This window comes from Callorhinchus milii, unplaced genomic scaffold (assembly GCF_018977255.1).
Source record: "Callorhinchus milii isolate IMCB2004 unplaced genomic scaffold, IMCB_Cmil_1.0 Scaffold5, whole genome shotgun sequence".
NCBI lineage: Eukaryota > Metazoa > Chordata > Chondrichthyes > Chimaeriformes > Callorhinchidae > Callorhinchus > Callorhinchus milii.
The window spans coordinates 27,253,492-27,276,255 of NW_024704746.1; the positions used below are offsets into that span (position 1 = coordinate 27,253,492).

At 40.6% G+C, this 22,764-nt stretch overlaps 1 protein-coding gene across 1 annotated transcript in view; it reads right to left on the bottom strand.

Moving 5' to 3' along the window:
- Positions 1–22,764, bottom strand: part of abcc9 (ATP-binding cassette, sub-family C (CFTR/MRP), member 9) — a 50,904-nt gene that overhangs the window by 13,779 nt on the left and 14,361 nt on the right. Inside the window, exons 13-30 of the mRNA XM_007897275.2 lie at positions 22,330–22,472; positions 19,597–19,699; positions 18,165–18,275; positions 16,695–16,767; positions 15,336–15,441; positions 14,604–14,648; positions 13,331–13,429; positions 13,058–13,142; positions 12,046–12,126; positions 11,495–11,632; positions 9,590–9,715; positions 8,762–8,861; positions 7,307–7,551; positions 6,314–6,480; positions 5,435–5,504; positions 4,011–4,168; positions 3,429–3,521; positions 2,282–2,384 (exon numbers count right to left, since the gene is read on the bottom strand). Coding sequence (XP_007895466.1) covers positions 2,282–2,384; positions 3,429–3,521; positions 4,011–4,168; positions 5,435–5,504; positions 6,314–6,480; positions 7,307–7,551; positions 8,762–8,861; positions 9,590–9,715; positions 11,495–11,632; positions 12,046–12,126; positions 13,058–13,142; positions 13,331–13,429; positions 14,604–14,648; positions 15,336–15,441; positions 16,695–16,767; positions 18,165–18,275; positions 19,597–19,699; positions 22,330–22,472 — 2,046 coding nt within the window. The remainder of the gene's footprint in view (positions 1–2,281; positions 2,385–3,428; positions 3,522–4,010; positions 4,169–5,434; positions 5,505–6,313; positions 6,481–7,306; positions 7,552–8,761; positions 8,862–9,589; positions 9,716–11,494; positions 11,633–12,045; positions 12,127–13,057; positions 13,143–13,330; positions 13,430–14,603; positions 14,649–15,335; positions 15,442–16,694; positions 16,768–18,164; positions 18,276–19,596; positions 19,700–22,329; positions 22,473–22,764) is intronic.

Genomic DNA, 22,764 nt, shown 5'->3' on the forward strand with positions numbered 1-22,764 from the left:
GGAAGGAACAGTGTAAACACAGATTGTAGCTGTTCATTGTAATCATTACAGAAATAGCTAGCACTGGCAGGCCTGCCGAAGGTTTGCCAGATGAATGACGGAATGATAATTTTAAATAATGATGACATGTTTTACTTGATTTGTGAAACACAGGCCCCTTGGAACAAATTGTCCGTTGACTACTAGGCTATAGCGGGTATGAAACAGACAGACAACACTAAATCGAATTAATCGTGGGTAATTGGACTCTGGAATCTTTTAAGAAACCGGTAATATTCCAAGCTTTGGTTCTTTTTGGGGTTCAGACGCATGTTTGACACAGATGAAAACCATCACTGTAATCAAGAGTTCCATATGTATGTATGCCACCTCCGCTTTTCAGCATCTTGGGACCTCCTCCCGACATGAAAGATGCTCTATAAATATAATTTTGTTGTTGTTGTTGCGCCAGGAATGGAATGCGTACCCTCTCCTGGAGGGATGTACCCTGGTTAGCTAATGAGCCATAGGAACCAAGACATCATTTTAGATCCAGTTCAGTTCCAAGGAGACTCCCTTACCTCCCCCACCCCCAGATAAATAGTCACTAGTTCGTGCTTTGAACAAAGTAGGAGCAAGAGCTCAGATTGCCGACAGAATGTAACGAAGTACATTGGAATGAGCTAACTAAGCCTTTGCTGACTTAGCTCTGGCTTTCACACAGGCATTAAGTATCAGAGTGCTATTTTTAGACACGATTGGAGATTTTCCTCCTGTTGGTAACATTAACACACGACCATTGGCATCATGCATACTGGAGGTTCAGCAGTACCGAGATGTTTTTCTCTCTCAGTGCTACCCCAGCGGAGAGAGCTGAGCGAACGTACGGTTGAAACCCCCTAAATAAGGCATTTATTTGCGGCCGGAAGCCAATGATGCCATGATATCTATGATAATTCTCCATCCTTGAGGTTTACTGAACATACAACAACAACAACAACAAGATTCCATTTATAGAGCGCCTTTCACGTTGGGAGGACGTCCCAAGGCGCTGTACAGTTGGGTCAGGACCCGAGCAAGGGGGAAATGGTCAGGGTGAGGGGAGGGAAGGGAGGGAGAGAGGAGGGGCAGAAATGGTCAGGGTGAGGGGAGGGAAGGGAGGGGCGAGGAGGGGATAGAGTCGAGAGGAGAGCTGAAGGCTGAAGGTCAAAGAGAACGGTCTTGAGACTGGCCTTGAAGGAGGAAAGGGAGGAGGCGGCGAAGGCACTGGGGGATGGAGTTCCAGAGCCTCGGGGCTGAGAGGCTGAAGGCCACCGATGGTAGGGCGGTTGGGGCGGGGGATGTGGAGCAGACCGGAGCCAGAGGAACGGAGGGTACGGGCAGGTAGGTAGGGGATAGTAGGTCGGAGAGGTAGGAGGGAGCGAGGCCGTGAATGGCCTTGTAGGTGCGGATGAGGATCTTGAAATCGATCCTCTGGGGGATGGGGAGCCAGTGGAGGTGAGCGAGGGTGGGAGTGGTGTGGTCCCGAAGCCATATTCAACCATTCAACCAGGGGGTTGTGAGTGGGCCGTGGGGTGTTTCAAAGCGTTACTTATGTTGACTTACACCAGTGTAAACAAACCCCTAGGGGGCAGCACTCCCCTCCCAGGAAGCAAAATATTCCTTTCAGACCTGGATATTATTGTCTTTATTCTCCCCTGAAATGAGTGAGAATTAACGTAAATTCTGACTTTGCATGATTATTTTCCAGGGTTGATCTGCCAAGGACATGCATCGCTTTCCCCCGCCAACAAATGAAAGCCTCTGGACTGCTCAGTAAAACCAGAGAGACTGGTTTGTGCATTGCTGCCTTTTCCTCACTATTTCCCAATTAAGCGCGATATAAATGCAAGTTGTCGTTGCTGTTATTTTAATGTTATGATCATCAGACAGTAACACGGCTGCTCGGAGGAATCGATCGATTTTTTTTTGTTAGGTCAGGGTATTTTTGGGAGGTCAGGGTATTAAGGGCTATGGAAGCGGGAAATTGGAATTGAAAGGATTGCTTGAGGTACAGATCGGCCATGATCTAATTAAATGGCGAAACAGGCTCGAAGGGCTGAATGGCCTCCTCCTGTTCCTATGTTCCTGTGCAAGTTGTGTCACTGAATGCTCGATTTAGATTCTAAAAATTATAAACCAATAAACCAATAAGACCTGATAACCTGGGACACACATTTACTTAATTTCTTGTGACCGGTCACCTCGATGATGGGTTTGCTTGCAACCATGAACATTCGGAGAATAAATCACTAGGTCATACCGTTCTAACCTCCAACCATCTGTTGGCAGCTGAGAGAAACAAGTAGGCAATGTTATTGGCATCTGTGAGCTCCAGCATTCGCTGTTTAAACCTGGCTTCATGCCTGCAACAAAACAAATTAAATGTTTCAGTTCAAACAATACTATAAATTTCTGTGAGGAACCCACGTAGCCTGTGGGGAGCTTTCCATTGTTTCGTTCGCTGGGAGAAATGCTATTGTTAGGAGCAATAATACAATGATATGACAGAGATTTTCCTATCTAATCCATGTCTGGGTCACGGTTTAACATTTGGAAACAGAACCGCCGGTAAACAATTTGATTTGTGTTTGCGAATCAAGTTACCCTTTGGGAAGCAATTTAAGTCTCCCAGAAATACAATAGGATGAAGCATTGTTCAGCAGATATCTGACAGCTTCAAGGTAAAGGTAAACCTGTAGCACGGAAACGCACCCTAATCCCACTGATATTAAACCATCATAATACATGTTATTACAACTATCTCACACTACACGTCCATTATAACAACCAGCTCAGTTGGGTTACTGCAATCGGCCTGGGCTAAGCAGAGAAAAATAACAGGTTCCCATTACTGATCATTATCCAAATGCATTTATGTGGATATTGGGCAACAACAGGATCAGGCTCAGTTATAATAATAATATAAAATTATAATTACAATAATAATTATATATCAATTTGTGTTACAGCACAATTAGATAGGAATAAGGAAAATCTCTGTCATATGATTTTTTAAAAACATTATTATATTAAAAAATGAGTGAAATATCAACTTGCTGCAAAATTAGCTATTTAAGAAGCTCAAATATATTAAATGTGATATCCATTCATATGTAACGTGGCAGTCTTATTGGTCTGGCCTACCCTTCACTGTTAATAATAATAATAATAACAATAATAATGTCCTCTACAGTTGAATAAGTGGCTGACATTCAGTATCTAGGCTCACACATCTATTTGGATGATGTGTGGCTGCTTGTCTGAAGGGAACATAGCTCAACAGCAGATGACAAAAGGAAGTAAACTGCTAAAAATAACTTTAGATGTTGCAACAAATGCACTACCCAAAACTAAGTGAAGACTATGTTCACAACATGCATTCCCAGTAGCAGCGATCACGGTCTTACTGGAAAGCTCGGATGGTTGTAAGGCCTTCTGCAGTTTCTGAGAAGTGGCAGAGGAGAGGTAGCTGTGTACTGTCATCCAGCTCCTGGAGGTCCCTTCAGGAAATAAACAATTGAAAAAAGGGTCAACTAGTGCAAGCAGTTTAAAACCACTGGGAAGTGCTTCTACTTTTCTAGAGATATAAATCTGACAGGAGACACCAGTGTAAAGACACAACGGATGCCGAGTTTCAACATTTCTCACCGTCTTAGTCTTAAGGCCACAGTCTTAACATTTCTGATTACGCAGAATTCTTTTGAGAATTACGGAGAACCGGTTACACAATTAAGATTGATTGGCAAGTGGAAGATACGATTCAGGGAGCATTTGAGGGTTCTATTGCCTCTATCTTTTTGGAGAAATACGAGGGACACATTTACACTATATCACTGAGAAGTCTTAAGTTAAAGTTTCCTATTAAATGGGGGAATTAAGGGATCACACAAATGAATAGCAATATTGTTATGAGGTTTCAACAGTTAGTGAAAGTTACAAATGAACTTGGTTTAATGGAAAACATTTCAAACATTTGGACGTTACTTTACCTGGAAGCAACCCGGAAGTATTTCTGGATGAAGTAAAAAGCTATACCAAAAGGTACCATTGCTATGAGGAAAACGGGTGTGACATATGAGATCACGCCAATTGCTGACAGACAGAGAAGGGTTGATCTGGTCAGGGATTCCAGTGTTGGGGGGATATGCTGTTCGCAAGTAAAAAGCAAGAGTTACCAGTTGTATTCACAAGTTAAAGGTCGCTAATCATATCACAAACTGTGCCAAGTTTGGTTGAAGTAACTGTACTCATTGAACCAGTGTGATTTCACTCACGAAAATCTCCATCTTTTATTGAGTGCCATCCCAAGAACAGAAGCTGTCGTGAGGAAGTAATGATATCTTTTAGAAATGAATGAGCTAATATTTGCTATAACAAGCCTGTGATCTGAGTTCTATTGAAATGGAGAAAACTGCAATATTTGGTTCAATGAAAATCCAGGTGAAAGGCCAGTCCTGTAGCTCAGTGGTTAGAGCACTCGCTTTGCAAGCGAGAGACCTGAGTTCAATTCCAGGCAGAGGGCGAAACCTTGGGCAAGTTTCCTTACTCCACACAGAGCCTAATAATAATCCCTCCAAAACAAAAAACAATAATAAATTGGTCATTTTCAATCCATGACTGTTTGTGGGACATTGCTGTGCGCAATTGGCTGCCGCGTTCGCCCACAAATATACAGTCAATTCACTTTACAGTGTGTTCTGTGAAGCGCTTTGGGACGTCCTCCCGACGTGAAAAGCGCTATATCAAATGCAAGGATTATTATTATATATATCATTATTGTGCTGCAATAAAGATTTATATATAGCACATCAGGATGACATTCCAAGGTAATGGAAGAAGCCACAGATGGCACAAACCCTTGTAATATTGGAACGAGACCAATTGTTGCTGATCAGACCAGGCTGTGGCTTCCTAATCCTTCCACTCACTGTTGTCTAATGTTCCATTTCAAACATCCTCCCACTTATTAAAGCTGATGATCACCAGTGCTTTGTGGCTTAACTCACTATATGCCTCTCCATCTGTTGTCATGTTTTCTGGGAATGGCTTCCGCAACCGTTCAAAGCAGTGATGATTTTTGATACGAGCAGAATATTTTATTATATTTCTTTAAACAACTCAACGTTTTATCATATTTCTTTAAACGATTCAGTATTTTATTATATTTCTTCAAACAATTCTTAACTGCGAACTTTCTGCAGATCAATAAACTTTAGAAAAGGAAGAATGCCGTACTTGAGAGGGATGGAATAGATGAGTATGAGAGAGCGCATTTGGAGGCTTGGGGGTCACGTAGAGTATAAACGCGGGCACAGACTATTATACGGTCAGACTCCACCACTGCCAAGCTCTCTAGGACGCTACCCCATGTGGAGGGCTCTATATAAATGCAAGTTGTTGTTGTAGTACATACCTGATCAATTATGTTGGTGTCAGCAGAAAACCGATTGAGGATTTGGCCCAGAGGGGTTGACTCAAAGAATCTAAACAATTGAAAACAAACAGCAAAGGCCAGACAAATCAGCAAGCGAGGGTTCAAGGCTGTCAATCTGTCGCAAATATTCAACCCTGAAATGCAGAATTATCTTAGGAGGTCACAACCACAGTATTTTGCAAGATGAGACGTGTAAAATTTTCAAAATTAAATCTCAGCTGAAATTTATTTTGAAGATTTTTGGGGGGGGGCGCTGGGGGTTGGGGGAGTGGGGCGGGGGGGGTGGGAGTTGTGAGAAGGTTATGAGCTCAAACCTCATGTCAGGACTTTCAACTAATACAGTCCAGTCTTGGCTCCTTTGGATGAGACATTAAACAAAGTGCTAATTATTTGGTATTTGAAAAGAAGAGTGAGTTTCTCTCATTGTTCTGACCAACAATACGCTGGATAAAACTGGCCATTCATTTCATGGCTGTTGTGTTTAAATGAGCATAGCTGCGTGAAAATCGGCCACAAAATACACTCAATAAATTCACAATAATAATAATAACCCTTGCATTTGATATAGTACCTTATAACATCTTCAAGATGTCTCAAAACGCTTCACAGAACATACTGTAAAATGCACTGAATATATATTTTATGAGCGAAACACAAATAAATCCCATGAAGTACTTCAAGACATCCTCCCAAAGTAAAAGGAGCGATAGAAAAACACAAGGATTATTAATACTAACAGCACATTTCTTAAAAGGAAAGTGGTTAAGAAATTCCCCGAATAGACCTCATTGCCTCAATGAAGAGTCTTGACAAATCTAACCCTGTTATCTGTAAATTCAAGACTAGGCTCTGTCTTACCTCAATGGTGATAAAATTATCTTGTTGAGGAGATTACGGTGAAGATTCTTGGCTGCTGTGAGTCCCATCCATTCCACAGTCAGGGAGGTGATGAGACATAAAGCAATGCCAACACTGCACAGAATGCTAAACCACAGTTTGCAGTAGCCGTGGTCAAATGTCCCATCCTGAGCAGAGAAACAGAATGTAGATCTAAATAAGCAAGCCTGCTTTCCTTCTTAGATGTTTTAATACAGTTAATCATCTTCAGTCAGATGAGAAGTGCGTTAATATAATGTGCCATACAACGTAGCAGCAATGCTGTACAAATGAACTATTCTGTCTCCAGGTTTGACGAACCTAAGTAACGTTAGTTCACACATCTACAAGAAAATGTCCTGAATTTCGCTGGCTTGGCTGTCAGACAGCCAGAATCAACATCAATTTGGGAGGTAAAAGGAATTATACTTATCCACTGCACTACCCAAATGCCCCTTCTACCAACTTCATGCTATAGAAAATATCAAATGCAATACTTTAATGTTTCTAAAGTGGCTTAACCATTATATCTTGTACAGGATGTCGTAACGTGATAACGTGTTGAATGTTTTGTCAACCCAGAGATTAGCCGAAGTCTTGCGAATGAATAATATCGTGAGTTTCCTAGATTACTATTTACTTAATGGAAGTTTCGTACTTACATCTTAATAATAATACATTTCCTTAAAATGATAGAAAACGTGAAATCTACCCTTATTTGAGAAAAAAATGGAAAATAAAATTGATAAGTTTCTTATAAAAGTTTTATACGACTTCGTAATAATTATTATATGCATCATTCAATAATAAATATATTGACCCTATTATTAATATTAAATATTGGCATTTTCAGCTTTATATAGAATACTTAAGAGTTCTTGGTTAGTAGTCTAACTACTCATATAGCAATTGCCAGATAATATGCTCTGTTTCAGAAGGCTCAGCCTTACAGTAAACTATCTTTGAATCAATTACCTCTTCAGCTACTGGGCCATTAGTTCCTGATATTGACTGGTTAATGTAACCCGGCGTCCACTTTGCCAGCCAATAGTCAATAGCCACCATAACAGAGTGCTTCAATAACTTGGAAATGATCATCAGAAAGAGTAAGAGGAACCCTCCAGATGTCAGATATCTCCAGCACGCTCGCCAAGGCATTTTGGTCCGAAGTCTCATTACCGAAGACATGTTATCTTCATCGTCCTCTTCTAAGTCTTCCTCTATGGTCAAAGGTATATGAAACATAATAATAATAATCCTTGCATTATAGCGCCTTATTACATCTTCGAGACGGCTCAAAGCTCTTCACAGCATATACTGTAAAGTGAATCGACTACATTTTGTGGGCAAAACGCAGCAGCCAATTGCACACAGCAGCGTCCCTCAAACAGTTGTGGATTAAGTAACCAAATTATTATTAATATTATTATTATTATTTTATTTATTTTGAAGGGATCATTACTCCCGGAAAAGCGATCCGCCAATGGACGTGGACTGCTAGGCAAACAGAAGTGCGTGTGTGGAGTCAGGAAACTTGCCCAATGTTTTGCCCTGCCCGTCCGGGAATCGAATACGTATAACTCTTGTGGTTAAAACCTCCAAGAATAAAATTTGATAAGAATAATATTTATGAACCTCTATGAATAAAATTTCTAGTTTGCTGAGACACAAGTTGAGAAAAACCTCTATGAATAAAATTTTTTGTACGCTTTCCTTGTAAACATTGGTAAGGGACAAATTATACCCAGGTCCATATTTACTCTGTGTAGTATTTTAGTGGCTACAATTTGGCAGATTCTTGAATAGAGTCATAAATCAGCAGCTCGTTTCCTGTAAATTCTTTTAAGAACTGCAGAAAAGTGACTTCAGATCTGAGACTGGATTAAAAACACTGGCAAACTCCAGATCCGCTAAAATGCTCTAAATAGAATACACCTATACCCCGGAGTAATTTCTCCCCAGAAGTTTATCTTGTACCAATCGCTGAAAAAATTATCGCTCTTATTTTATTGCCATTTTACTCGTAATAAGTAAGAAAAATTTTTTTTAGCAATGACTCATATGATAAGCGCTGTTGTCTCATCATGTTTACAATAGTTTTTAAGAGATTTAGGATGTCATGATAACAAAAAATTTGTTAGGTCAGGGTATTAAGGGATATTGGGGCAAGGGGAGGAAACTGGAGTTGAGATACAAATCAGACGTGATCGTTTAGAATGGCGGAACGGGCTCGAGGAGCTGAATAGCCTACTCCTGTTTCTATGTTTCATTACTGTATCATCTTTTCCCTCTCTTTTTGACTCCTCATATAGAACGCTGGTACGGTTAAAGTCAGCTAGGACTTGAACATTGAGCGTAGGTTCTTAGAGCGAAGCAGGGGGAAGTAAACGTTGGTGAATAACGTTGATAAGCACAGCAAAAAATCTTCACCTTCATCCTCATCATCCATTTGCGCTTTTGCTTCACGGGAATACATGGCTCTCCGCAAATTCTTCCTCTCCAGAGTCGTTTGGCTTTCACCTTCAGTGTCCTGGGAACAAGACAGCTTAAATTATTCAAATTCAAATTTTCTTAAAAAAATAACACTCTGAATTTCAAAGTTGACTTAACATATTAAAGACGTTATATTTTGGCACATGTTACGGTTCCTTAGAAACGAACTATTCCCGTTGGGTGGAGATTTTTTTTATCATCACCGTAGCAAAATAACAATAATCATCCTTACATTTGAAATAGCGTCTTATCACGTCTTCGAGACGTCTAAAAGCGCTTCACGGAATATACTGTAAGTGAATTGACTGTATATTTTGTGGGCGAAACATCTCCCGTTACTCCCGTTAAATATCACTTACTAAATAGCATTCATCATAGCACCAGTGATTTTCACTGGAGCAATAAAAACTCCCTCTTTAGCATATGAGAAAAGTATAAAACCACCACGGAAATCAAGCCCTGACAGAGTTAATTTGGTGAAAGGTGATGAATTGCATAAACAGCCTAGCTTGCTGAGACACAAGTTGAGAATTCAAGGGGTCTGGATGCCTCAGCAGCCCTCTGTATCTGCGTCCTATCTGGAAAGACATACAATCAATGGATCATGACTGTTCCATGTTTACTCCAGCCTGTCACAAATGGAATGAGTAAAAACCTTGCTGATCTTCGAGACTTGCGTTGAACTTGCAGAGCTTCATGAACATATCACAGTAATAATATGTTTCATAAACCAATGCAAAATACTTTTAAAAGTTCAAACATTACTTTTTCCAATTCCTGATCCTGTCTATTCATCAGTGTTTTCCAGTGTTGATACAGCTCCACATCATGATTCTGGATGTCCTTTAGGGTGCCTTCCCTGATGATTGTCCCATCTTTCATAGCAATTATCTGGAAGATAAAACAAAAGCACTTATTTTCTGGCTAAGACAAGACTTGTGCCTTTTAGCAGGAAATGCCCTCATTCTGAGAACAGATTTGGAAACTTTTTCTCTGATAGAAACAGTAAGCCTTGGGCAGTCCAGGCAGTAACATGATTGCCTTCTAAGCCGTTATCCCAAGATAATTATGTGACTAGCACTAGTGTCTGCCATTTGTGGGAGAAACGTCACTTCTCAGCTGAACTTTGCGCAGATCTAAATCAATTTACCAGATCTAAAAGGAATTGGATTCTTAATAATAATAATAATCCTTGCATTTGATATAGCACATTATCACGTCTGCAAGACGTCTCAAAGCGCTTCACAAAATATATCATAAAGTGAATTGGCTGTATATCTTGTGGGTGAAACGCAGCGGCTAATTGCACACAGCAGTGTCACACAATCAGTCGTAGATGTGGGTGTGAATCATGAATTGTAGATTTTTCTGTACCCAACTGAAACAGGTTAATTGGTATTATAACACAGTTTTCTTTAGCTTTCGCTATTTATTTTAGTGGGTTAGTTGGTGGACAGTGGGGATGGGGGAGAAGTATTGTTGAAAGTAACTTTTCCATCCTGGTGACTGATGTACTGCTAGAACAGTGTATCTCTCTGCTCCCTAAGTATAAAACCACTGAGAGCTGGGAATTGACGTCTAAGTGACAATCTGTCCTTGGGAGTCCTTAAGTCAGCCTAACTTCAATTCGTGTCACTTTCCCAGGATAATGGAAGCTTTCATCCATCAAAAAGTATTTGAAAGAAAAATGGTACTTTAATACTACCTTATCACGTCAAATTGATTGAAAGCATTTCACTGGTCATTACTTCTGGCAGCACTTTCATCTGTTAGTGTGCACGTTGTAGGTTCAAGCTTTACGTCAGTACTTGAGCTTATAGTCTAGACTGACAAACCACTGGACTACATTGCTGAAATCACTGGGCTTTGGATGTGATATTAAATCGATGTTGCGCCTGCCTGTGGATGTTAAGAATCCCATAACTTTTCGAAAAGGGATGGGAGTTTTTCTTTGTGCCCTGGCCAATGGATAAAATTATTCATTCACTCTGTGGCAGTTTGAGAGAGTCTGCTACATTAAAATGTCTATAAAACAGTCTGTTTTCAACAGCTACCAGCCAATCCATGCAGATATGACTGTGTCTCCTTGAGCAATAAAGTGTTCTGTACTTCAGTGGGATTCAGGAAAGACGTTTCGCCCACAAACTACACAATCATTTCACTTTATAGTATATTCTGTGAAGCGCTTAGAGACGTCTCAAAGACATGATACGACGACGTATCAAATGCAAGGATTATTATTGTATTATAATAAATTCATGAAATGGATTTTCACTTTTGTCTATCATTGTTCATGGAGCTGTTGGGGCAGTAATTTGTTTGAGTATCAGTGTGTTCAGTATGAGAGAGTTTGCCTGGAGATCAAAATCAGTTCCCTTCAAAATGACCCTTCACCCATGGCATCAACCACATATTTGTTTTTCTCTCTGTGTGCACATCCGCATAATCAGACATCATCAATTATTTGCATTAATACCTAGCTTTCCCACACTGGACATCTTATTGCTAAAATAAGTACGTGATTCCATGTGGGAGACAATGCGATTTACGTTGATCCAATTTGTAGTAAATTTGAATCAGTAGCAGCTTCAGTTTTATCTGACCTGCCATCATTCTTGAGTGTCATTTCTGAGAATATTATTGAGGATTATTATTATTAATATGACTTACCCAGTCGGCGTGTGTTAGATACTGCAGCTTGTGTGTCACCAAAACAATTGTTCTCTTGTCTTCACGAAGAAACTTGAGGATTCCTTCCTGCATTAGGTGGTCACTGAGATGAATATCCAATGCAGAGAATGGATCATCCTGATGGGGAAATAAAGCCAGACTTTTATACATCTTGTGCTTCATATATATTATATATATATACATTTGTGTAATATATACACTATTGTTTTATGCACTTAATAGGTTCAGTTTCTGTTTCTTCCTGGAGCAACTTATCTAGTGCAAAGCGCTCACAGAGTAAATAATTATGGCATAACTCGAGAAATATTCAATCGTGAAAATTTATTATTTTGATCGACCAAAAAGGTTGGCTACCACTGGTCTAGACTATGTGATTACAAATCTCGATGTGGGGCTTGAACGCACAACCTTCTGATTCAGAGATGAAAGTGCTACTACTGCTCCAGGCCAACAGGTTTTTTTACATAGCAAAGCGACGGCCAGAAACGAGCACCACCTCATATCGCGGTAAGCAGGGTATGACTCCTTACCAAGAACACAATACTTGTATTTTGATATAATGCTCGCGCTACACAGATTCTTTGCCTCTGACCTCCACTCAGATTAATCCCCTGTATAAAGAAAAAAGTCACATTATGAGTCGGATCAGTTCTGAATTAATTATTTTATTATTATCATTCTTTTGTTGAACACTGTTAGCAATGACGGAGAGTAATCTCTGTGAGTTCAACATCACACCAGCAAAGGCACCTTTGACCTTGGTGAGGCTTGAATATGACTTGGAATGTATTTAGTCGATTGTAAGAAAGAATTGAATGGGCTGCTTGCCTTCAAGACAAAGGGTCACACTCAAAACGCTACCTATTTTCTCTTTGAGATGCAGTCTGATTGCCAATATTTTCCACGTTTATTTTACATTAGGGATGTTCAGTGCATACGTATCTGATCAGTATATTACTTATATCCAGATGGACCCGAGTGATGGAATATGAAGGAACGTCAGGCTCTGGATTCCTCTGTTTGGTTTAAGCTACTAAATCCAGGTATGAGATGTCAGCAAAACTACATATAGGGCAACCCCAGCGTTAGGTCATCACTGAGATCACCCCCTGTGGGGCCTACACGTCAATATGCACAAGAAATACAGATGCTGTCAGCCGTGTTTCTTGCCATTAGCAAGCACGTCCGCGCACACATTGAGTGAGGTCAGTACGAGCGACGTGAGTGGTGACACGATGACGTTGACCTCAGCCATTTTCTCATGTTTCGCTTAGAATGCTGGCCTTGAGCTATTGGACCCAAACAGACAACAACAACAACTAAGAACATACACATTACATTTGTATAGCGCCTTTCAAGTCGGGAGGACATCCCAAGGCACTGATTATAACCACAGTATTACAGCGTCGCCCTCTATTAGTTCAGACACCTGGATGAACAATACAACTACAAGTGGAGCTTATTCCGTTTCACTTTACTGCAAAGCTACATTCACAAAGATTATGAATGTGCGATTTGATAAATACTTTGTTTGATATTTACCCTCTCTCCTATCTCGGTTTGGTCTCCAAATGGTAACAGGTCAATATCGGGCTGAAGAGAGCAGGCTTCAATGACAGCATTGTACCTAAGAGCGTGAGAAAAGGTAGGTATTAAAGTTACAACCTGGCCTGATCCAGAGATGGGTGGCCATTTTGCTTGTGAGTCTTGTGTTTGGACTTAAAACAACTTTGGGATTCGTGGCTACATATTTGGCACGTGAAAATTAACATAAGAAACACAGTCATTAATTATCATGGTTCCAGTCTGATTTACCTTTGTTTTATGAAGGGGCTTCCGAAGGTAATGTTTTCTTCCAGTGTGGCGTTCAGTAGCCAAGGCTTCTGAGCAGAATAAGCCACTGAGTTTCGATTTCTAGTAGTGAAATTATAACAAAAAAAAGCAATTCAACACATTTCCAGCCTGACAGAAGAGAGCCAAATAAAGTCAAACAGTTGGGAACGTAAGACCCTGATTCCAAACAGGTCACAAGCAATAATGTAGCACAGGATGTTTGACTTTCCCAGGCCTTGCGCTGAGCAGTGTGGAAAATTGTACCATGTAGAATCCGGATTAGAATGTAAACACAAGAGCGATGCCTGGTTTCTGTCCTCGTCCCCACTTAAGTTCTCGTTCTCTCCCCTGTTTCTATTTCTCCTACCGCACTTCATTCCCGAGTCAACACAACGTGCTTCCAGCAAGCTGTCAATAAGCCAATAAGGCAAATAATGGACCACGTGTAACTAGATGGACTATTCTGTGAAGCGCTTTGAGACGTCAAGAAGACGTGAAAAGCGCTATATCAAATGCAAGGATTATTAATATTATTATTCAATATCGAATGGTTAACCCATTCCCTACACCGGCTGCCACCTGCCAGAGCTCATCAACGATCCTTTCAATCAAAATGTCTACTGATGCTTACCATCTTAAGTACTTGTAATCCTTGCTTTTGATATAATATCTTATCATATCAAAACGTCTCAAAGTGCTTCATAGTAGTTGCTTTTAAGTGTGTTGACTAAGTGAATCGACAGATAAACTTCACTAGTTCCTGAGGCAGGTTTTTGTGCTGAACATATTTTATACTGAATAAGCCGCATAGGAACTCGTTCAATACACTGTTTGATCAAATGAGAAGTGGAACCTCAATCTTTGCTTAAGTAGATCAGTAAAAGAATTGGGCAAGTTTCAAAACAACACCTGGAACATTATTTAAAATAAGCACAATAATACTAAATAATAACAACAATATTCCTTGCATTGAGGGCCTCTGAGATGTGTCTAACTTCCTTGCCAGCAGGTCACTTCAACATTACATTCTGTTTTCTGCGCAAAGAGGGAAGTGATGTCAGCTATTACCCAACGACCCCTAACTAGCAATGGAAAGCTAAAACTATAATAATCCTTGCACTTGGTAGAGCTCCTTTACAGTGATGTCCCACAGACAGACATGATGCACAATGTGCTTAACAACATGACAAGAGACCACATTGCAGAGAGGACATGCACTGATTGCAGAATGACGTGATCGTGTAGCACAAATTACCTCCAACTTGCTTCTTGGTTCAACTCATTCTCAGGCTGTCTAGAACTTATGGCAAGAATAAAGACATAACCATGTCAGGATTAGTGCCCAACTATAAACGATCCGCAGGCAACATAGTTGTTGTGACACTGACATGCTAATAACAGAAACACTCTTCATTCTGGCAAATGATTTTCTCACCTCTAACCCTTCATTTAAAAATTACAAAATATTTGGATTAAATCCAGCCCCCAACGATAATAAGAAACTGTGGCCATGATTAATTGGTTTAACAACAATCTAATAATAATAATAATATTTGCATTTGCTACAGGACCTTATTACGTCATTCAGACGTCTCAAAGCGCTTCACAGAATATATTGTAAAGTGAATCGACTGGATATTTTGTGGGTGAAATGCGGCAGCCAATTCCACCCAAATCCCTTCAAACCCACAGAATCACAGAAAGGATGTTATTCCAGTCCAATTCAAAATGTTAGCAGGGATCTATAATGGCAGAAATGTATCTTGTGCTTTTTAAAGCCATAAACCTGAATACCTTCCTGACTGTTGATTTAGAACATGTTTTGTTTCATCTAATGCAAACGATGATGAACAGAGGCAAGCGCTGAAGGTGCACATTTTTTGTTATGAGATGAAAATGAAACAAAAAAAATCTAGACCCATAGCTCAATGGGTGGAAATTCTATTTAAATGTTATTTAAGTGTTAAAAAGTCATGATTTCACTCACTTGCTCCAGTAAACCTTCCCAGAAATGTTTTGCATCTCTCCGAGGGTAGCAAGGAGAAGGGAAGATTTTCCACATCCCACCTGTCCTACAATCATTGTCAATTCTCCTGGAAATTAACACACACAAAACTTATTTTACTTGTTGAATAATACTACAATACTTCCTTACCATTTAGCTTTTGCACATCCAATGTTAATAATAATAATCCTGGCATTTGATATAGCGCCTTATCACGTCGTTCAGACGTCTCAAAACGCTTCACAGCATATACTGTAAAGTGAATTTACTGTGTATTTTGTGGGTGCAAAGCCCCAAACCTAAACCACGCTCCCTGAGTTCTGCACTGGAGTGAAATCCTAGATAATAAGACCAAATCCCAATGAGGGGTTTGAACCCTGTTATCCTGTGAGTTAGAAGCAAGTGCACTGCCAACTGAGCCAAGCCAATGCTTTATAAAAGTAGCTTCCGTGGAAAATCAGTATGTGTCATCAGGCTATGGGACCAAGGAGGGATCACAGTTAAGATTAATTTATTCTCTTCCGAAAGCCACGCACATGAACTTTCCAGGAAGGGTCACTGGCAGGAAATCAAGAGCAGAAACCCTGGCAGATTGTCTTCTCCCCAAGGGCTCTGAAGCCCTGGGCTGGGATCGGCAAGCTCTGCATAGATCCTCTGCAACAACCAAACTGTAACGGATCTGGATGGCTCAGGGATACATCTGGCTGTGCCTTCACCCACTGCACCACGGTGAAAACTCGTGGCTTTTTTCATAATAATCCTCGCATTTGATTTCGCGGCTTAACGCGTCTTCGAGACGTCTCGAAACGCTTCGCAGAATGTACCGTAAAATGAATTGGCTGTATATACTTTTTGTGGGCGAAACGCGGCAGCCAATTTCGCACAGCGGTGTTCCCGCAAACAGTCGTGGATTGAGTGAACAAATTATTATTTACTTAATTTGAAGGGATTATTATCCCCAGAAAAGCGATCCGTTAGGTAAACAGAGGCGTGTGGAGTAAGGAAACTTGCCTAACATTCGCTGTGCTCGGGAATCGAACCCAGGTCCTCTCCCTATAACCGCTAAGCTACAGGACTCCACAACAATCATATGGCTGTGCCTTCACCCGCTACAGCATGGGGAAAATGTGATTATTTAATCTGGAACCAGAATCAGACTAAACAGTTTTGTTTAATAAAAATGAAGTTTGAAAAAGTCTTCCCATTTCTTGCTCACTCTCCTTTTGTTAACTGCTGTGAAGCCAATCACTTGTGTAACTGGTGTTATACTGTCATTCCCAAACAGAACCTTGTGCATATCTATTCACATGGCACAGTCTGATGAATGGATTTAACACGAACCTGTTGGTATCCTGATGTTGATGTCAGTAACTGTTGCCATCCCACTTCCCCAGGAGAAGGATCCGTTAGTAACCTGTAATTATCAAATGCTTCCAATTAATCCAAAAAGCAAAACACTGCGAGTCTTTCGAGTAATCAGAAAGAATTGGTGTTTTTGTAGAACCTCGTCACGCCAAACATTGCAAAGCACTTTACAATAGTTAGTGTTTAACTGCTGCATGTTTGGTGTGGATTTTATGTGATTTCCAGGTCCATTTATCATTGAATCAATTTTGAATCCAGTTCCCAGGACAATATCAAGGAGTCTGTCCATTTATAAGTCCATTTATACCACCGTTAATTCCAAAAAATACCCCAATATATCATAAATTCCTTTGATAATATTTTTCTTCCAGCCCTCTAAGAGGACATCTGTACTTCGTGGCTTCAAAGATTTGAGCTTAATGATTGTAGGATTTTTTTAAAATTATGCAGTAGGAATAAAGGTAAAAAACATTAACCATTTTCCCTCTCTTTCATGCACAATCTGCCAAACTGCAAACTTTACCAACTCACTATCTACTGAAAGTGCTTGTATATTCACTGATCTAAGAGGACACGGCCTGCGATTAAAGGGGAAAATTCAGACCAAATCTACGCAAACACCATTTCAGTGAGCGAATAGTGAACCTGTGGAACAGGCTCCCTGGGGAGACGGTTGAAGCACGAAATGTTGATTCTTTCAAACACAGATTAGATAGTTTTCTTTTAGGAAATAACATTATGGGATGTAGAACATAGGAAGGAGTTCGGGACATATGTGCCTGTGACCACCAGGAAGGCGGAAGGTGAACGAGATGGACCTCGGTCTTTTTTCGTCCGGTGTTTCTTATGCTCTTGTGATTCCCAAATGTCCTCAAGCAAGGAAGCTAAATTCTGATTGGTGTTATGCTTAGCATCTTGAGTATATGGGGGGAGATTGATTATCAGCCGCCATCATCAAAAGCTCAGAGGGTTTGTGACCACCTGAAGTTCAGCTCACAAGACACTTGAAGTTTCACATCCAAATGTTTTCCTTCACCACCACTATTGGTAGACATCTCTTCATTGGGTACAGAGAGCTGTAACCACATTTCTCAAACCATTGCCTTTGAATGACCATCATGTGTCATGTTTCAACACCGAAACTCAATGCAAGCCCTTTTTGCAGCTAATAGTAGATTAACATCCCAAATTGTATTGAAAATATAACTTACTTCACTGAATGAATGTAAGTATAATTGTTGCATAATGTACTGTGGGAAACTACTACTGTAACAATGAGCTGACGGAGATTTTTGGGGGTTAACAACTTTTATGAGTAACTGTCCAAATCCAAACGTTTTATGTTCTTTTGTTCCCGCTTGTCTCCAAAGAGAGTTTTTTTTGTTGCTTTACTTTCAAGCATGAGAACCCCGGTTGTATAAAGTGAATTAATTGCAAGTCACTGACCTTGACTGACACATCGTCTGTCTCAAAGGACTGAAAGTGCCTCCTTAGTGGCTGATCATGACCTTCCAGCTGGACTCTCAAGGGCTGTCTTCTGTTTATGGCTTTCGTGTGCTGAGCAGCGAATATAAAACATTTCATCACAACAGTCACATACTAACTCAAAAGTTAATTCGGTTCCTTCGATGCGTCAAATTATTATGTGCTTTAATTTTTGAAATTAAAGGCTTCTTTGCTTTTATAATAGAAAATACACACGAGGGTTGTGAACACAAGACTCAGTAAAACATAGGTCACTGCATTCACAGCGACTTCAGTTTTGCGGATTGCAAAATCCTGCGAAATTGCAGGATTTTCAACGAAATGTACTGAAAGCCGCTGAGAAGCAACTGCAATCCCGAAGGCGTTTTGCTGTCAGTCTGTTTCTTGGTCACAAATGGGTCCAAAAAAGTGTAACAAAACTCATTTGGCTTGAGAAGGAAAATTTTCCTTGTGTCCTGGCTAACAACACCCCCCACCAGATAAAATAAGTCATTCACTTCATAGCTGTTTCGGGGATCATTGCTGTGAACAAATTGGCTGCTGCGGTCACCGGCAACATACAGTAAATCTTGTGAAGCACTTTGAGATGTCTTGATGACATGATAAAGCACTTCCTTTATCACCACTTACACAACAACAACTTGCATTGATATAGCGTCCCAGAGTGCTCGATACACATTGTTTTGGAAGAAAAATCATGCGAGAGATAATTACTGTCCAACAGGACATTTGTGATAACGGTTGAATAAAAATCAACAGTTACATTTCTAGTAAAATTTAAGTAATAATGTGTCTGACCTTGGTTTTTGAAAGCTTACTTAATTTATGGTTTGTCATTAATCAGCACCAAGCCTACATCTCCTGGGAAGATGTGCACAATTTAGGATGAACAACAAATCTCCACTGGAACCAGATGCGGATGTTTAACCAACAGAACATTTTGCCATCGGAGAAGATTTATTGTTTGCTCAGAGAAATAATATTAGAGAAATAATCCGCATTATTGGAGGAATAAGACACTAAAAAAAAAACCTTTTGATTTGATTTCCATTAATCTGTCTTTTTAGTCAAGCCTGAATCGTTTTTTTTCCACCAAAATGATGCACAATCCAATTTTCAGAGGTTAGAGCAACACTCTTAATATTTCACGGCGCTACACAGTAATCGTAAGAGCATAAGAATTTGCGGGGTTTTTTTTTAAACAGATTGTTTTCTTAATGATTTTCTTTTCTTCTCTCGAGCAAAGGAGAAGGGAGACGCAACTAAACTCACTCCATTTTCAGGGGGACCTTCTTTGCATTTTCCGAGGGAATTCATTCAAACATATGACCTGCAAGGTTTATTTTAAACCCACAACTCTAACACAAATCGCAATGCTCGTTTTGTTACTCACAATTCCTAAATGTTTTTTGCACGTCTCCAAATTCACAGAAGTGTCACCTCGAAAACCGTCAGATATCTCGTCGCTCAGGAGAAACTCCCTCAACTTCTGCTCACTGGCGGAAGATTTAAGAGTGAAATATCAGCATCGGGTGGAGAAACCAGGTCGAAGCACTTGACTAAAACGAACAAAGGCACCCAATGAAATAACAGTGAATCATTCAAACAGAAGTCAGATTACTACACGGTTTAATTCAGTTTCATTCATTTCGATGATCCTATTTTGAAGAAATGATACACTGTTTTAGCAATAAAATCCTCTGCTTTTTACTTCTCTTTTGAAACACACTGTTGGTCTTGGAGCACTGAAATCCTACGAGTGAAACCAACAATAAGGAAACTTGGCCCAATGTTTCGCCCTGCCTGGGAATCGAACCCAGGTCCTCTCGCTTGCGAGGCGATTGCTCTAACCACTAAACTACTCCTGCAGCTTAGCGGTCAGGACTAGAGGCTGAGAATTTTCAGACCTAATCGATAATAAATAATAATAATAATCAGTACATGTCCCAGAAGCTGGAAAACTGAATGGAAAAACCTACTTCAGCTGGCAAAAATGTTTTTTCTGTTTTAATTACTGTTCATGTGCCAGCCAGACCCAGTTGATGGTACTGAGTCAGAAGGTTATGGCTTCCAGCCCCATGCCAGGACTTTGAGCTCATAATCCCGATCAGTCTCTCTCTTATTTCATAAGAGTTATAAATATTGTCATTTACAACTCTCTTACAGCTGTTATTTTAAACTATTCTCTGGGTTGGGATACAATCTTGAGGCATCTGATCAGGAGTCAAATGGTTTATCTTCAGAATTTGCAGAGGTGCCCTTAAAGTTTGTATTAAACTTTGTACAGCGCATCTCTCTCTCAGTCCAGCTGATCCTCTAAATCAGGGCGGTCCAACTGGTGGCCCGTGGGTCGCTTCCGTCCCCCATCCCCTCTCCCTCCATCTCGTCTGGTCCACCCACGCTCCCTCCATAATCCGTAAATGTTACGTTATGTTTCTGGAAGGGAAACACAAAAATATTGCTCTGCGGCCCGGGGAAGTTTCTCAAATAAGGCATCCGGCCCTCAGCAGCCAAAAGGTTGGACCCCCCACTCCCTGCTCCAAATCAAATGAAAGTCAAGCTCCGGACATTCATTGCACTTTTCATCTTGCAAATGCTTACGAGAATCAAAGTGATTCACTTCTTATATGTCCTCACCTTTCTGGACCCTAGAGAACGTGCCCTTCTTCCTTTATTTGTCTCGTGGTAAATCCCATTAGATCCCACAATGTATCACAACCTTTTTCATTCTCTAGCAAACCCACCAAAAGCAGAGATAGTGTCACTGAGCACCCTTTTAATGAGCCTCTTGAAACAGACTACTTCAGCTAAGTAACTTGTCTGACCCTTCAGCTAAGAGTCTCGTTTATCTTATTCAGAGGTTGAACAGGTGCTGAACTTGTGATGGGATATCACGGCTGTGGCGGTTTTACAATCTCCTTTTTCTGAGAAACTAATCTTCCTCCAAAAGTCTGCAGTTTTTCAAGGTACACAATGCCTGTGCCCGTGGCCAACTACAGCTTTGTTCCATTACTCATCATTCCCTTTGATCACAAGCCCAATCCTGGCAGAGGTTAGTATACTCAAGCTCACATTCACATAACACATCCCAGTCAATGTCAGCCTTGTTTCTAGTCAGGACAGAATGGGCTGCAAGCTGACAACCTGCAGTCTGTCTGTTTTACATTTAAGCCTCAAGACTTGTATGTGCCTCGTACTATCCATTTCACCGAGTGCTATACAAATTGGTCTGCAATCTTATTCCTGTTCTACTAAAATTTATGGGACCCAGAAATTAGACCACAATAAAACAGGAGAACCAAATAAAAGATCTCACACAAAACATAAAATAAATTACCAGTAAAACAAAACTACAGTCCGACAATTAGATTTACAGGCACTACATCATACAAATACTCATTTTTTTTGAGGACTGTACATGGGGAAAAGAATTATTAACATTTTCTGTTTTTAATCCTCTGCATTTTTTGCCTCCGTTCAATCATGGTAAATGTGGGAACATGGAACATCTGTGACCGATTTGAAGAAGGAATCTTTAAACGTCACAATGGTGGGGAGGGGCGGGGGGGAGAGAGCAACTGGCTTCTTCCCAGAAGATAATAATAATCCATGCATTTGATACAGCACCTTATCACGTCTTCGAGACGTCTCAAAGCGCTTCACAGAATATACTGCAAAGTGAATTGACTGTATATCTTGTGGGTGAAACCCGGCAGCCAATTGTGCATAGCACTGTCCCGCCCCCCCCCCACAAACAGCCGTGGAACGAGTGACCAAATTATTTTTTGTTTCTTTTTTTTTCTTGAGGGATTATTATCAGGCGTGGGTGTGGAGTAAGGAAGCTTGCCCAAGGTTTCGCCGCGACCTGCCGGGTAATCGAACCCAGGTCTCTCGCTTGCGAGGCGAGCGCTGTAACCACTGAGCTACAGGACACCACAGGACGTCTAAATAGTTGAGACTTACAATTTCTCAAGTTTCGCCACGTGTTTTTGCAGCCATCGTATTCCCCCAGTTGACCACAAATATCCCCAGAAAGGCACAAATCATCTAGATTTTTTCCATGGGTGCAAAGTCTCGAGCACTGAGCAACCCACAGGTCTCTCACGGTAGGAATTTGCTTGTGTACCTGACCCTTGCTTTCACAGCAAACCTGACCACAGTGGACAGCAGAAAGAGTGGAGTCACCAGGATGTTGAACAGGGAGAGGGAGGCGAAGGCCACAGCTGGAGACAGGCTCGACGACTTGTTGTGAGTATAAGCCATAAAGGTCTGTCAAGCGGAGGAAACTGTCAAAATCAACATTTCATCCACATTTACCTTCACCTATTCTTTCGAAAAGGATTAACTAACTACTTAACTGAAACACTCTTAATAGTTAATTCATTGGTGCTTCAAAATAATGATGATAATCCTGGCATTTGATACAGCGCCTTATCACGTCTTCGAGACGTCTCAAAGCGCTTCACAGAATATACTGTAAAGTGTAGCGACTGTGTATTTTGTGGGCGAAACGCGGCAGCCAATTGCACACAGCAGCGTCCCCACAAACAGTCGTGGATTG